This window comes from Ursus americanus, chromosome 18 (genome assembly GCF_024610735.1).
Source record: "Ursus americanus isolate L20-20 chromosome 18, mUrsAme1.1.p, whole genome shotgun sequence".
Lineage (NCBI taxonomy): Eukaryota > Metazoa > Chordata > Mammalia > Carnivora > Ursidae > Ursus > Ursus americanus.
In genome coordinates, this window is record NC_142144.1 from 12,448,394 (window position 1) to 12,462,422 (window position 14,029).

Below are 14,029 nucleotides of genomic sequence, written 5' to 3' on the forward strand. Positions count from 1 at the left end.
CGTGTATCCTCACAACACTCCTATGACATAGTGACCCTATTACCTGGATTTCACAGATAAGAAAAGGGAGGCTCAGACAGATCAAGTACCCTGTGCAGGCCACAAGGCCTGGTAGACCTGGGATGTGAGCCCCGTGTGGCTGACCCTTGCATTCTAGACCTCTCTTGCTGGTGCTGGACAAACCGAAGTAGCTCTTCTTTCTAGTGGAAGTGATAAGAACAGCACTGCTCTTACATTAAGGCCCACTTAGATATACAGTTCATTACCACTCCTCCAGCTCTCCTACAAGTCCAAGTGCAATGCGGAGAAAGGAGAAAGGGAATCTACAGAGGACCACAGTGGAAAAGTGATCTACCTACAGCAGTCAGCTGCCACATTCTGTAGACAGGTGCAGGACACAAAGCAGGGAGGACAGAGGAGGGGGACAGAGGAGAGGAGCCTGCCCTCTGGGGTGCAGCTTTCGCACAGGTGTTGGTGGCACTTTCTCCTCTGCCCGTGCTCCACTCTTGATTCCTGATCGCACTTTCTTAAGTGTTTCAACCAGAACCTATGTGCTGGGAGGGAGCCCCTGTTTCACACACGTGGATCCTGAAATAGTAAGGAGGCGCGCCTAAAAAGCTGCAGGCTTGGGTGGGAAGCCACGCCGCAGGGGAGGAGGCAGGCACCCTAACAGTGTACGGAGGCCCTCGAGGGCCTGGAAGGCAGGAAGCAACAAGGGACTGGAACCCAGCCAGCAGAACGAGTGGCCCCGAGCAAGTGGCGGTGGCAGGCAGGCGGTAAGCAACAAAGGGCTGGAAAAGCAGCTGCGGTTGCTCAAATGCAGTGTGTGGCTACCCCAGCCCCAGTGAGGTCCTTAGGCCTTCTTCTCTCACTTGTTTCCCTTTTGGCACCGCTGGAGGTCTGCTCGCGTGTGGTGTACATAAGAAAAGGGTGTTTCCCGGAACGCACACATCAGACACACTACTCGGGTACAAAGTCCACAAGGCACTAAGCAGCTAGAAGAGGAGGCCACAGAGCTGGAAGATGGGTTCCAGGTCGGCAGCCCGACGAGCAACATGACAGCGTGGCAAGAACATGGGTTCTGGAAGCAGACAGATTCAATTAGAATAATGACTCTCTACTTACTAATCTGTGACCTTGAACAAATTAAACTTTCTGATGCTCCAGTTTCCTTATCTGTATTATACCCATCTCAAAAGGGTATTTCTCTGCAGCGGCAAAAACAATGCGATCACCATAAAGAGATGTACACAGGCATGATGAAAAGAAAGAAAGAAAGAAAGAAAGAAAGAAAGAAAGAAAGAAAGAAAGAAAGCAAGCAGATATTCAATCCCACTTACATAAACGTAAATATATATATATATAATGTATATGCATCTTTTGTAATTTGGAAGGATACCAAACTCATCAAGTTACTTCATGGAAGAATATTTGGGCAAATAGAAGAACTTTTTATTTTTCTATAGGATTTGAGTTTTTGCAATAAATGTGTCCCCTTCTGACAATTAAGAGATGAAAATTACGTTTCTAGACGTCTAGTATCCAGAATATATAAAGAACTCTTACAACTCAACAAAAGGACAAACACCTCAAGTAAAAAATGGGTAAAGAACTTCAACAGACATTGTTCTGAAGATAAACACACGCCAGACGAGCACATGAGAAGACGCTCAGCAGCAGCAGTCATGAGGGAAACACAAATCAAAACTATCCTGATACAGCACAGCATACTCACTAGGATGCTGGTAACAATAACAATGAGCTAAAACAAGTGTTGGCAAGGAGATGGAGAAATTGGAAGCCTTATACGTTACTGGTGGGCATGTAAAATGTGCAGCCCCCGTGGAAAAGTCTGGCAGACCCTCAAAAGTTAAAAAAGAGCTGTTATATGACCCAGCAACTCCACTCTTACGTATATACCCAAGAGACCTGAAAATATGTTTATGCAAAAGTGTGTGCAATGACGTTCATAACAGCAGCATTATTCCTAACGGCCAAGAGTGGAAACAACTCGAATGTTCATCAACTTCTGGATGGATAAATAAAATGTGGTCTATGCCCCTACAATGGAATACTATTTGGCAATACAAAGAATGAAGTACTTATACATGCTAGAACATGGATGAATGTGAAAACATTATGCTAAGGGGAAAAAAGCCAGTCACAAAAGACCACATAATGTGTGATTGCATTTCCATGAAATGCTCCAAACAGGGAAAACCATAGAGACAGAAAGCAGATTGGTGGTTGCTACAGCAATCCCAAGTGGGGCGGGGCAGTTAGAGAATTGAGCTGGGAGTGACTGCTAGCGGGTACAGAGTTTCTTTTTGGGGTGATGAAAAATGTCCTAAAATTGATTGTGGTGATGGTGGCACAACTCTCTGAATACATCAAAAACCACTGAACACAGTTTAAGTGGGTGAATTATATCTCAATAAAGCTGTTTATGGGGCACCTGGGTGGCACAGTCGTTAAGCGTCTGCCTTCGGCTTAGGGCGTGATCCCGGCGTTCTGGGATCGAGCCCCACATCGAGCTCCTCTGCTGGGAGCCTGCTTCTTCCTCTCCCACTCCCCCTGCTTGTGTTCCCTCTCTCACTGGCTGTCTCTGTCAAATGAATAAATAAAATCTTAAAAAAAAAAAAAAGCTGTTTAAGAGGGTCCTGTGCCTCTCTGGTTCTTGTCATTGAACAGTGCTCGTCTCCTGGACAGAAAGCGTAAGGACAGGAGGCCCATGCCTGTTTCCTCACCTGGGGACTGGCAGTGCTGATACTGCTCCCGGCAACAGTTCACAATCACCAGCGGGGAAGGTCACAGGGATGCTCTGTGACAACAGCTACTCTGTCAGACAGCAACCACTTAAACACTAACATTCACTCTCACTGCCTGACTTTCTTTCCTCTCCTGACGGGTGTCAGGCCTATGTCACGGTCCAAAGACTCTCCCCTCTACTCTGGCTTCCCCTCCCCTTTATTCTTCTCAGGAGTGTCTCCCAATACATCTGCTCCAAAGTTAATGTGGCTATTATCCCATTCTACGATGAGGACATCGAGACTAAGAGAACTGAAATAACTAATGTCAGGTCACATAACTCTCTTTATTGGTTTCCTTTTCACGGTTTTTCTGACAGTAACCTCAGCTCCCCCAGCTTTCAGTGCTGCCTTTCCCTGGTTGCACTGCAGCTCCCCGCCGCTAGTTAACTCAGCCTGGGGACCACCCTACTTTGCCTTACCCAGCTTGCTCTCCCCGGGAAAAACCTGGTCATCGTTCATGAGAAACCATTCGTCAGGATATAGTGGGGGAAAAGCACTTGGGAAAGGGAATTCAGGCTTAGGAGAACTGTAACACAGGGCTTTTTACTGGAATCTGGTGAAACAGCCTGGTCTGATCCTAAGAGAATTCTCCTCCAAGCTGTCACCTCGGAACAAAGTCTGAGGGAAGGAGCCTAGCCTGGGCATAAGGTCTATCACCCCCAACGATGCCCGGAGGAAAAGTGGGAGCTGACGACGGCAACTGTCTGACAGTTGGGAGGCCCGGCCAAGCAGCTCAGTGGGCTGAGGTTATTAAGAAGAGCCAAGGTCCCTCTGCTCACCAGAAACACAAAGCAAATCTCAGACCACAGCCAGGACTGGTCTTCGATTTTCTTATTTGGGATATACTTTCTAGGAGGTCTTCTTCATTATAATTCACAAAGAACAAACTGATTGCTCATTAACAATCAAACTATAGTATTCCTGAGCAACTGAAATTCCGAGATAATTACAACATCATGACTCAGCTCCTCCCCCCCAAAAAATGGGGGAATAGAAAAAATTGAACATGAGGTTGGGGGAGGGAGTTAGTGAGCAAGAGGAAGAGAGTTAAGGACTAAAACAGCAATCACTAAACAGAAGTAATATATCACTGGCTTTACTTCCAAATAATCAGAAAAAGAATGTTTCCAAGAACTCTTTCACCAGGAGAATTAGATAATGCCAAATACTGTAAGATACAGGAATTAAAATTGATTAGGTACCTATGAGATGCCAAGCCCCACACTAAGAGCACCGCATATGATATCCCATTACCCCTCCCAACCATAGAAATTATACCCATTTTACAGATAAGGAAGCCAAAGCTTCTAATAATTAAGCAATGGGCACATTCCCCAGACTGCTAGGCACTGGCCATACATGACAGAGGGGCTCCTTTAACGGGCAATCTGCTCAGGAACGCCTTCAGCCTGGGTGACTTTCTCAGAGGTGCACTGCAGGGTGAGTCTCCTCCCACCCACTCCCCCTCTCTTCCTTTCTTCAGTGGTGGCAGACCTGCTCTCTGTCTCTTTCACGGGCATTTCCTCCCATAAACCGCTTGCACATCTGAGTCGGTCCTGGCATCTGTTTCTCATAGGACCCAAGCTGACCTACCCAGAGTGACAGAACAGGGATCTGAACCCCAAAGCCCTTGTGCTTTCTTTTATACCTAGAGATCTAGTGGTGGATAAATCAGGTTGCTAAAACCAGTGATCATTCTCAGACCTTTTCCTTGGACTCACCGGCCATGTTCAGCACAGCCAATGACTCCCCCCCCCCCTTTAAAACGCTTTGCTCAGTTTCCCAGACCCATGCCCTCCTGGCTCTCTAGCCACTTGGTCTCAGTCTCCTTGGCTGGCTTCTCCTCACCTCCCTGACCCATCAATCTTGAAGTGGAGCATCAAGACCATAGCCACCCTTCTCTTCAGGATCTACCTTACTCCATAAAATCATCTCACCTAAGGTATTTCACAGCCTCCTCTATAGGTTCGCGTCTCCCAGATTTCTCTGGTCCACACCTGTCCTCTGAACTCTAAACTTACAGATCAAACAGCCTACTTGACTTTCCACTTAGATATCCCACAGATCTCAAAATGAGCATGTACAAAACCTGTTTTTCGCTTACACCCAACTTGCCCTCCCACAGTCTACCCTGTTAGTGAGTGGCACTTCCATTCCTTCCAGGTGCTCAGACCAAAAACCTTGGAGGCCTCTTTGAGTCCTCTCTTTCTAAATTCACAACCAACCCACCAGCAAATCCTGGCAGCCTTTTCTTTGGAACGCATCCGGAATTCAGCCATTTCTTACCAACTCCACCATTACTAAGCTATCCAGGCCATCACCATGCCTGCTTTCACCCTTGCCTTCTAGAGCAGAATTCTCAAAATAGCAACCAGTATGATCCTTTCAAAACCTAACTCAGATCATGTCACTCCCTAGCTCAAAACCCTCCCGTGACTTCCCATTTCATTCCAACCAAAAGCTAAAATCCTTATCGTGGTCTATAAAACTATGACGGTGAATTTTATGCATCTATTTAACTAGGCCATAGGATGCCCAGATATTTGGTCAAACATTATTCTGGAAATTTCTATGACGGTGTTTTGGGATGAATTTAACATTTTAATCAATAGACTGAGTAAAGCAGTTGGGATCTGAGCAACCCTGGAGGGGTCACTTGGGTGTGCTGCAGAAGGCCATCTGGCTCTGAAATGTCCTCGTCACTAAGAAGCTCGGCAATATGCAGCACACTGTTGCAAACGAGCACTGAGACAATCAAGCAGCAACAGCCACACCAAGCTCCCCCTGTTCCCTTGTTTTCCAATTACAGTCCCCCCACCCTACCACTTCCTACGCCCAGGAGAACCGGAAGCAAACCCTGAAGAGCCTTATGACCCTGTTAGTAAAAGAGAAAAACTTTCAACAACCAACACATTCAACAACTGCAAACTAGCTAATGCTGTGTGTAAAACGCAACCGCTCTGCATCCTTTAAAAAGAGTGTGGAAGAATTCTCATCAGAGAGTAATGACACATTGTTAAGTTAAAAAAAACAAGTGCGGAACAGTATATGTAATTTAATCCCTTACCATTACAAGAAAAATGGAGGAGATAGAGACACGTGTTTGAATCTGCATAGAAAAAAGTCTCGAAAATCAAGGTGCTAAGAGTGGTTCCCCATGGAGAACAGGATGGAGGTATTTTAATTTTTTCTTTAATTCTACTTGAAATAAAATCAATGCGGACATTGATGAAAAATAACGACAGAGGGGGACAATCAAGGAAGAATGCAACCTCAGCAGGGAGTGAGTCAATCACACATACTTTTATTTCTTCAGTGAATTCATGATTCCTCACAGGTTTCTTTAAAGGCAGACATGAGGTCAGTGCTCTCCAACAAGCAGCCTCATTCCACTCTGTGTGGATTTCTCATTGAAATTGGGTGAAACGATGAGCAATGGAATGTGTGTTTGTGTGCCTGTTTGGGGGCATAATAAAGATGCGAATGGGTCGGGGCAGAAATTTGGCCTGATGAAAAGGATCTCCTGCTCAAAACCTTTCAGGGTCCCTGATCACTTCACCCAATGAAGTGAAAGAGTAATATTCCAGAGAGACCTGCCATCAGGAGACCAGAACAGGGAGAAGGGGAGTACAAAAGACATGAGTTCTAATCCTGCTTCTGCCACTCGGTAGCTTTATGAGGACGGGTGTTCACGTCCGTGAGCTTCAGGCAACTCACCGATCAAACGGGCAGAAGAAGTCTCCGACTTCATCGGAGTTGTTGTGAGAATTTGGGGAGAAACTATAAGGCGCTCAGCACAGCACCCTGTCAGGCACTACACCTGCAGAGCAAGTGATTAATAAACAGTACCCTAAATGTGACTACATAAATAGGAAAGAAAAAGTAGAAGGAACGATTTCACTGACTCTGAACCATGAACAGCAATGATCTATCCGGTAGGCTGACTTCTCTCAATGAAAGAACCCTGGCCAGGCGAGAAAACAAAAGCTGCACACACTGCCCGTGGGCACAGACAGAAGCCAGCGTCGGAGGCTCCGCGGTACCGGACTGAGGACAGCCACGAGAAGAGTCTGTGCACAGCCACATGGGGCTGGATTCCCAGAGGCCGCCAGAGAGGGCTCCAAGTCTGACCTGTTGTCGATCTTGGATTTATCTTCCCCCTATTTCCCAAAAGGATCAGAGGCAGATTCTAGTAAGAGTCACAGACTCAGTAGACTCATTTAAATAAGAATAGAAGAATCAGAGGAGTATAGTGAGGACGAGGTGCAGCCGAGATCTTGTAGCCGAGATCCAGGGCAACTGCAAATAAAACCTCGCTCTGGGCAGCCAGAGTCAAGGCCAGAAAACTTGCAGACTGATCATTAGGCGGAGGAAGAATCAAGATCGATCACGAAAGGCAAATTTCCTAGAACTAAACTTGAAATTTTATAATCAGAATCCGCTCCTAGGAATGTATGCTTCTGGTTCCCTCACACCTCCCACCCTCCTAACAGAGGCTTTAGCGCATTATTTTCCTCCTCACAGCTTTGCCAATTACCAGCTATCTAACCCGGAACCAATGCCCCACTTCTCTGGATCTCAGCTTCCTCATCCTTAAAAGGGAACAGTGCTTCTGCCTATTTATGAAAGGGAATGGAGGAACATTTGCTAGCATTCACTGGGTACTAGCTAAGCATCAAAATCTTTGGGTATACTATCTCACTGAAATCTGCCAGTAATCACAGAAGGCAGATCCTGTGAATATTTCACAGATGACCCCCCTGAGACTCAGAGAAGTGGGGACAGTTGCCATTGGCATGCAGCTAAAAGGTAGGACAGGATGAACTCAACTACATGCTTCTGTGGTACCAAGGCAGAAATATAACCATGATACTTTCCCGGTCTACGTCAAGCACCTGACAGACCCTGGGATGTAGTCGTACTCAACATGTTAGTTCCCTTCCTCACTTCTTCCTCTCTCCTAAACTACAATTATGTATATCTAGAAAGTGAAGTTTACTGAAATAATATCAGTATCTTATATTTATATAGCTTCTTTCCTCTAAGGAGATCATACGACTTAATCTATTTTCTCTACTAATCCCACCAAATCTCTACCTATCATTATGTATTATTTCACTTATTTTACAAGTCCGGAACTAGAAGGCAGCAGGCTGTTACGGCGACGTGCCCACGGTCATAAGGAAGTCACTGCCAAAACCAAATAAAAACCTTGGTCCTCTTCATGTCGACATCAACCTTTATCCTCTCATATGACACAGCCTCCGTAATGAAGAACAGATCATTCATTTTTTATCTGGAAAACTACCAAACGTAAAATTCAGTAAAGGGCCTCATGACCTTACCACCTTGTCAAAGGAAAGTAAGTATATAAAAAATGAGGGTTGCAGGAGCAGACGGTTTCGGTCCGTCAACTTTCTCTTAGATTATTCCCATTAACCAACATACAATAATATAAAATACAATGTAACAGATCCCCAAGTCTTTGGAAAATTAAGTGAAACTCAACGACCCTTCAAACTTACTTACAACGCACGAGGGCGATCATTAACTCCCGCAGGGCTGTGGAGGTGCACATTACGTTGACTGGATCCTTGAAAGAATAAGACGCACAACCAGGCCACTCTCAGAAGAATCCAAGTCAGCAATGAGCATTTAGCAGCAGAAATTCATAGCATCCACAAAGTTTTAAAGTGGCAGGCCACCGAGAACAATCTCTTCATCTGGTATACGACGAAACTGAAGCTCATGGAGGTGAAGTGACTTTTCCAATATTCCACAGACAAAATAGCAAGAACTAAAAAACAAATCAGCTGACTACTATCCATTCCACTTGCGAGTCTTACGTCCGATGTCCATGAACACACTTAGCACTTTCCAGAATTACCCATCTATAAAGACGTGCAGGATCAAGAACATGTACTCTAGCAACAGAAACACTGAGGATTCGAATCCTGACTGCCACTTACTGGCCATGTGATCTCGGGCAAGTCCCTTAATTTCTTTTGAATTTCAGCGTTTTCATCTGTAAACTGTGGGTAATAGTAATAAATTCCACAGATAAGCTGCAGATGAGATAAAGAAGGGACCTGGCCACAGCCTGTGAGCTCCATGAAGACAAACATCGGGTTCAAAATATATCCCCAGCCCCTAGCACAGAGCCTGAGGACACATGATACATTTGTAAAAATTTGCTCCGCAAATTAATGAACTAACCGAGCAAACAGGTTCTGGACTTGAACCCAGATCTACTTGGTTCTTAAACGTTACATTGCTCCCAATTCACACTGCTCCCAATTTCAAAGCATAGCATTAATTCTGATTTACAGAATACTGAGAACACAATGGAATAAGAGAGCTGTTTTCTGGCCATAAAGCAGGAAAAAAGTTCCGTGGACTTTCAGTGTTGGGATTGATTCTTGTTGCTAGCATGGGTACATCACGAGGCTTTAGAATCAACGAAACCTGGCTTTAGGTCCCAGCTTTAGCATAAGCTGAGTGATCTCAGAGATATTACTTTACCTCTCTGAGCCTAAATTTCCATACCTACAATAAATGGGGATTGTGTAAGAAGTGAGGTAATATATGTAAAGAAATACCAGATGATGTGTGACATAAAAAGGCTATTTCCCTTCTAGTTACTTGGAGGCTTTACTCATTCATTACACTTAGGTCTCTGCTCAAATGTCACTTCCTTTCGGGACACCTGGGTGGCTCAGTCAGTTAACTGTCCAATTCTCTGTTTTTTTTAAAGATTTTATTTATTTATTTGACAGAGATAGAGACAGCCAGTGAGAGAGGGAACACGAGCAGGGGGAGTGGGAGGGGAAGAAGCAGGCTCCCAGTGGAGGAGCCTGATGTGGGGCTCGATCCCATAACGCCTGGATCATGCCCTGAGCCGAAGGCACGCTTAACCACTGTGCCACCCAGGCGCCCCCCGAAAATCTTTTTTTTTTTTTTTTTAATTTATTTATTCGACAGAGATAGAGACAGCCAGCGAGAGAGGGAACACAAGCAGAGGGAGTGGGAGAGGAAGAAGCAGGCTCATAGCGGAGGAGCCTGATGCAGGGCTCGATCCCATAACGCCGGGATCACGCCCTGAGCCGAAGGCAGACGCTTAACCGCTGTGCCACCCAGGCGCCCCTAACTGTCCAATTCTTTATCTCAGTACAGGTCACTATCTCAGGGTCGTGAGATCAAGCCCCACTTCAGGCTTCGAACTCCACGCTCAGCATGGAGTCCGCTTGAGATTCTTTCTCTCCCTCTCCCTTTGCCCCTCCCCCTGCTCACATGTGCCCTCTCTCTCTAAAATAAATCTTTTTTTTTTTTTAATTTTATTTATATGACAGAGAGAGCACAAGTAGGGGGAGCAGCAGAGGGAGAAGGAGAAGCAGGCTTCCCACTGAGCAAGGAGCCTGACGCAGGGCTCGATCCCAGGACCCTGGGATCACGATCTGAGCTGAAGGCAGACGCTTAACCAACTGAGCCACCCAGGTGCCCCATAAATGAGTCTTTAAAAAAAATCACTTCCTTTTGAACCTTCCTATCTACAATAAAACCCCCTGGTTCCCTACCCCGCTTATCCCTTTTCATAGTCCGTATCATCAACCTGACATTCCATCATGCACTGATTTGTCTGTTTACTGTGCCTACTCGGCTAGAAGATAAGCCCAGGAGGACACCTGCTTTTTGTTGTTTATTTTGTTTACTGCTATGTCTCAGCCACTAGGAAAGTGCCTGGCATGTAGTTAGCGCTTAATCGGTATGTGTTGAATGACTGAATGAATTAATTCAACACTGATTTGGGACCTGCTGTCAGTGAGGCACTGTGCAGGAAGAGGGACTTACAGATAATTAGGCGACGAGATGACAGAAGGAGAAACTACTTCTGACTGCTCTGGAACCTGCGAAGATTCCTGCCTCACCTGGGCCATCACGGTTGACTCCGGATTGTTCTTGTGTCTACTCTGTCCCCCCACATTCTGTTTGTTAGTCCACAGCCAGGGAGACCCCCAAAAAGTCAACATCAGATCGGCTCCCTGTGCTTAAACTCCTCCAGTGGCTTCCCATTTCAATTAGAGGAAAGCCCACACGTCTTCCCACAGCCTGAAAAGCCTCTTCTACCACTTTGTCTCCCACCCTCTCTGAGCTTCAGACACACTGGCTTTCTCGTTCTCAAACATGCCAAGGTCTTGTTATTTTTTTTCTTTTTTAGTTTAAAAATAAACATACATTTTTAGTCACTCAAAACTCTAAGTTCTATTTATATAATTAACAACATTCTGCTCTACTGCCTAAATTTTTCAATAAGCAAGGATTAATATAAAAAAATAACTTTTCAAGGAGCATGGGTTGGAGATCACAAGTGTTGAGGTCTTCTGATTTGGGGCCTTTGTGCTGGCTGTTCACTTTGCCTGAAAAGCTCTTCCCCTAGGCTGGCTCTTCCTCACCATTCAGCTCAGCAAAAATCTTACCTCCTTAAAGAGTCCTCCCAGGCCAAAGTTATCCCTCCACCATCACCCTCATCAAGCTGCTTTATTGGGTTACAGCACCTTTTCCTCACAGCATTTCATTATCTGGATTGACTCTGCTACTTATGTGTCCGACCTTCCCAACCAGAACGTACGCTACGCACAGGCAAGGACTTTGCCGGGTTTATTGCTGCATCTCCAGCCCCTTGTACATAGTAGGCACTCGATAAATATTTCTGAATCAGTAAACTGGATCTCAAAAGATGTTGGGGTTTGCCAGAATAGAGGGTACAGACAAGGTATGCTACCGGCCTAACAGGATCTTGACATGTTGGTTTCCTTCCAAGGACAAGTGCCCCATTCCATCAAAATATGTGAATTTTAACCAAACTTACTTGGGAATGGGTACTCGAATTAGCGTCCCTTCCACTTCTGGGTTCAGATTCATTCCACTTTCTCTTATAGCTTTGATAGCTGCAGCTGTACACTGAAAACCAGATCAAAAGGTAAACAGAATTAGTAAATAATTATTACCAGATGCAAGCCCTCTGTCGATAACTGGCAACCCATCTTGGCAGAACATGGAAACATTTAGTTCTGTTACCAGTAAGATCAGGAAGTTACATTGGTGCAGAGTGCTTTGATCAAGCTGAACAGCAAGCTATGTCCACTCCTGGTACCAGTGTACTGCGGGAGGGGGGAAAAGCAAAGAGAAGGAAAAAAGAAAAAGAAAACAGCTCTGCTTCTTTGAAAAGATTTCAATGGTTTGAGGCAACACAGATCAAAACCACAATAAATCCTCAAGGGAGGGGGGCTGGTCTGTGCAAAGATTGGTGTAAAGACAGATGAAAGATTTTATACATTAAAAATTCCAGTTGACATTTTACACTCAAAATATACCAGTGCCGATTTGGAATGAGTAAATAAATTTAACTCATTCGCATCTACACTCACACCAACCTCACTCAACATTTTGGAATGAACAATGAGTCTCTGCTGGTATGTGCTCTAGGAAAGGCAGTACCGGCTTTGGAGTCAGAAAGATCTCAGTCCAAATCCTAGCTCCGCTAACCATGTGACCCGGGGCAACAATCCTGACCTCTCTGAGTCTCCATGTTGTAATCTGAGACCACAAGGTACCTAGACCTCACAGAGGATTAAATGAGATAACATGAACAATGCAACTGGCTCTGTACCTGGCACACAGTGACACCCAGGCAAGGGGCCTTATCATATAAACTTACTATACAAAGGTAAGAATGCACAAATCCTCCAAAAAAGGCTGAGTTGATGTCATCACTCAGCTGATGCGCTACTGTCCTGCTTGACAACCCTCAGGGTCTTCTCTGATACAGTCTTGCTCTTTACTGGGCTAGGTGGCACAAGGGTACATTGATTTTCCCAAGGTCTGGGTCACCACCTCAAGCGACAGTACAACTACACCTGTTATGAAATCCTAAAGGATAAAATCAAGCAGTGTGGAAGAAAGTTCCTTTCATTGGCATGACAACGGAATTCATGAAAAAAGGCCTCTGACATTTTCAAAGAAGTTCAGGTTTGACCAAAGCCAATCTACTTCACTTGGATTCACAGGGCCAATTCTTGGCCTTGAGTTCCTTCTTAGACTTTGTGGTTTAATGAATGGGGTTTACTGCACACCTATTTTACTTTTCTAGGTTTTGTTTTGATTTTTGAGATCGCGCCTAAATAGCTTATCCATTTCATCTTAACATGACCTTAATTCTACAGGGACATAAGGTGTTACCATAAGGTCAAAAAGACAAACCGGAAGTCCACGTGCCGATGAATCATCCCTTCAGGAGGCTGTACACAGAATATAACAGTGTGACCACTGCTTAAAATAGTACATTCTTAAAATGGTACCTCTTACCAAAGACTACCGGAGCTGGAAGGGATCTCTGACATCATCAAGTACAGTTCCTTCTGTATGTATACAAGGACCCTACACACATATGCAGTCTTCCCTCAGAGCCAAGAGCAAGACAGTGAGGACCTTGCCCACGTACTTTCGGTTACTGGCAGAGTTAGGAGGAGACTCCAGGCACCTCAACTCTTCAGCCAATGACATTACTTTGAATTTTCTTCCAGATCTATTAGCTCACTGTACTTAGTAATTAAGGCACGGGGAATTTGATTTTTTTTTAAATAAACAAAAATAGGGGTGCCTGGCTGGCTCAGTTGGTGGAACATGCAACTCTTATCTCAGAGTTGTAAATTCGAGCCCCACATTGGGTGCAGAGATTACTTAAAAATAAAATCTTAAAAATAAATAAATAAATAAATAAAGTAGCCAAAAATAATTTGGAATTGGTCTGGTGTATAAAGAAAATGGTCAAGGTAAATAAAAGAGCTGGATAAAGAAATGAAATTTTCCTCCACTTCCAAAGTTAGCAATGAAGGGAGAGTCTCTACTTTGAAGTGGCCTGATCTCAAGTCTCCGAATCCCCCTCTTCTGAAGCTTCTCACCGAATGACCGAGAACTCAGCTGTCAACATTCTGCTGCCACCAACAATCTTTGGCGGTCTGGTCCCCAGTCTTTCCATACAACCTTCCCCCATAGGCACGGGAACACGCACTGCTGCTTCCAAGCCAGGCAGGAGCTACGTCTCAATATGTACATCTTCCCAGTATAATTACAGTGCCAGGTACATGGTAAGAGCTCCGTAAAAGTATGCTGAGTAGGAAGATTAATGAACTGGCTTAGATCTGTTAGAAAAACTCAACTCC

At 44.9% G+C, this 14,029-nt stretch overlaps 1 protein-coding gene across 4 annotated transcripts in view; it reads right to left on the bottom strand.

Moving 5' to 3' along the window:
* Positions 1–14,029, bottom strand: part of MRRF (mitochondrial ribosome recycling factor) — a 54,733-nt gene that overhangs the window by 21,280 nt on the left and 19,424 nt on the right. For all 4 annotated transcript variants that reach the window (XM_087869391.1, XM_045791013.2, XM_045791014.2 and 1 more), the window contains one exon: positions 11,677–11,768. In XM_087869391.1, coding sequence (XP_087725517.1) covers positions 11,677–11,768 — 92 coding nt within the window. The remainder of the gene's footprint in view (positions 1–11,676; positions 11,769–14,029) is intronic.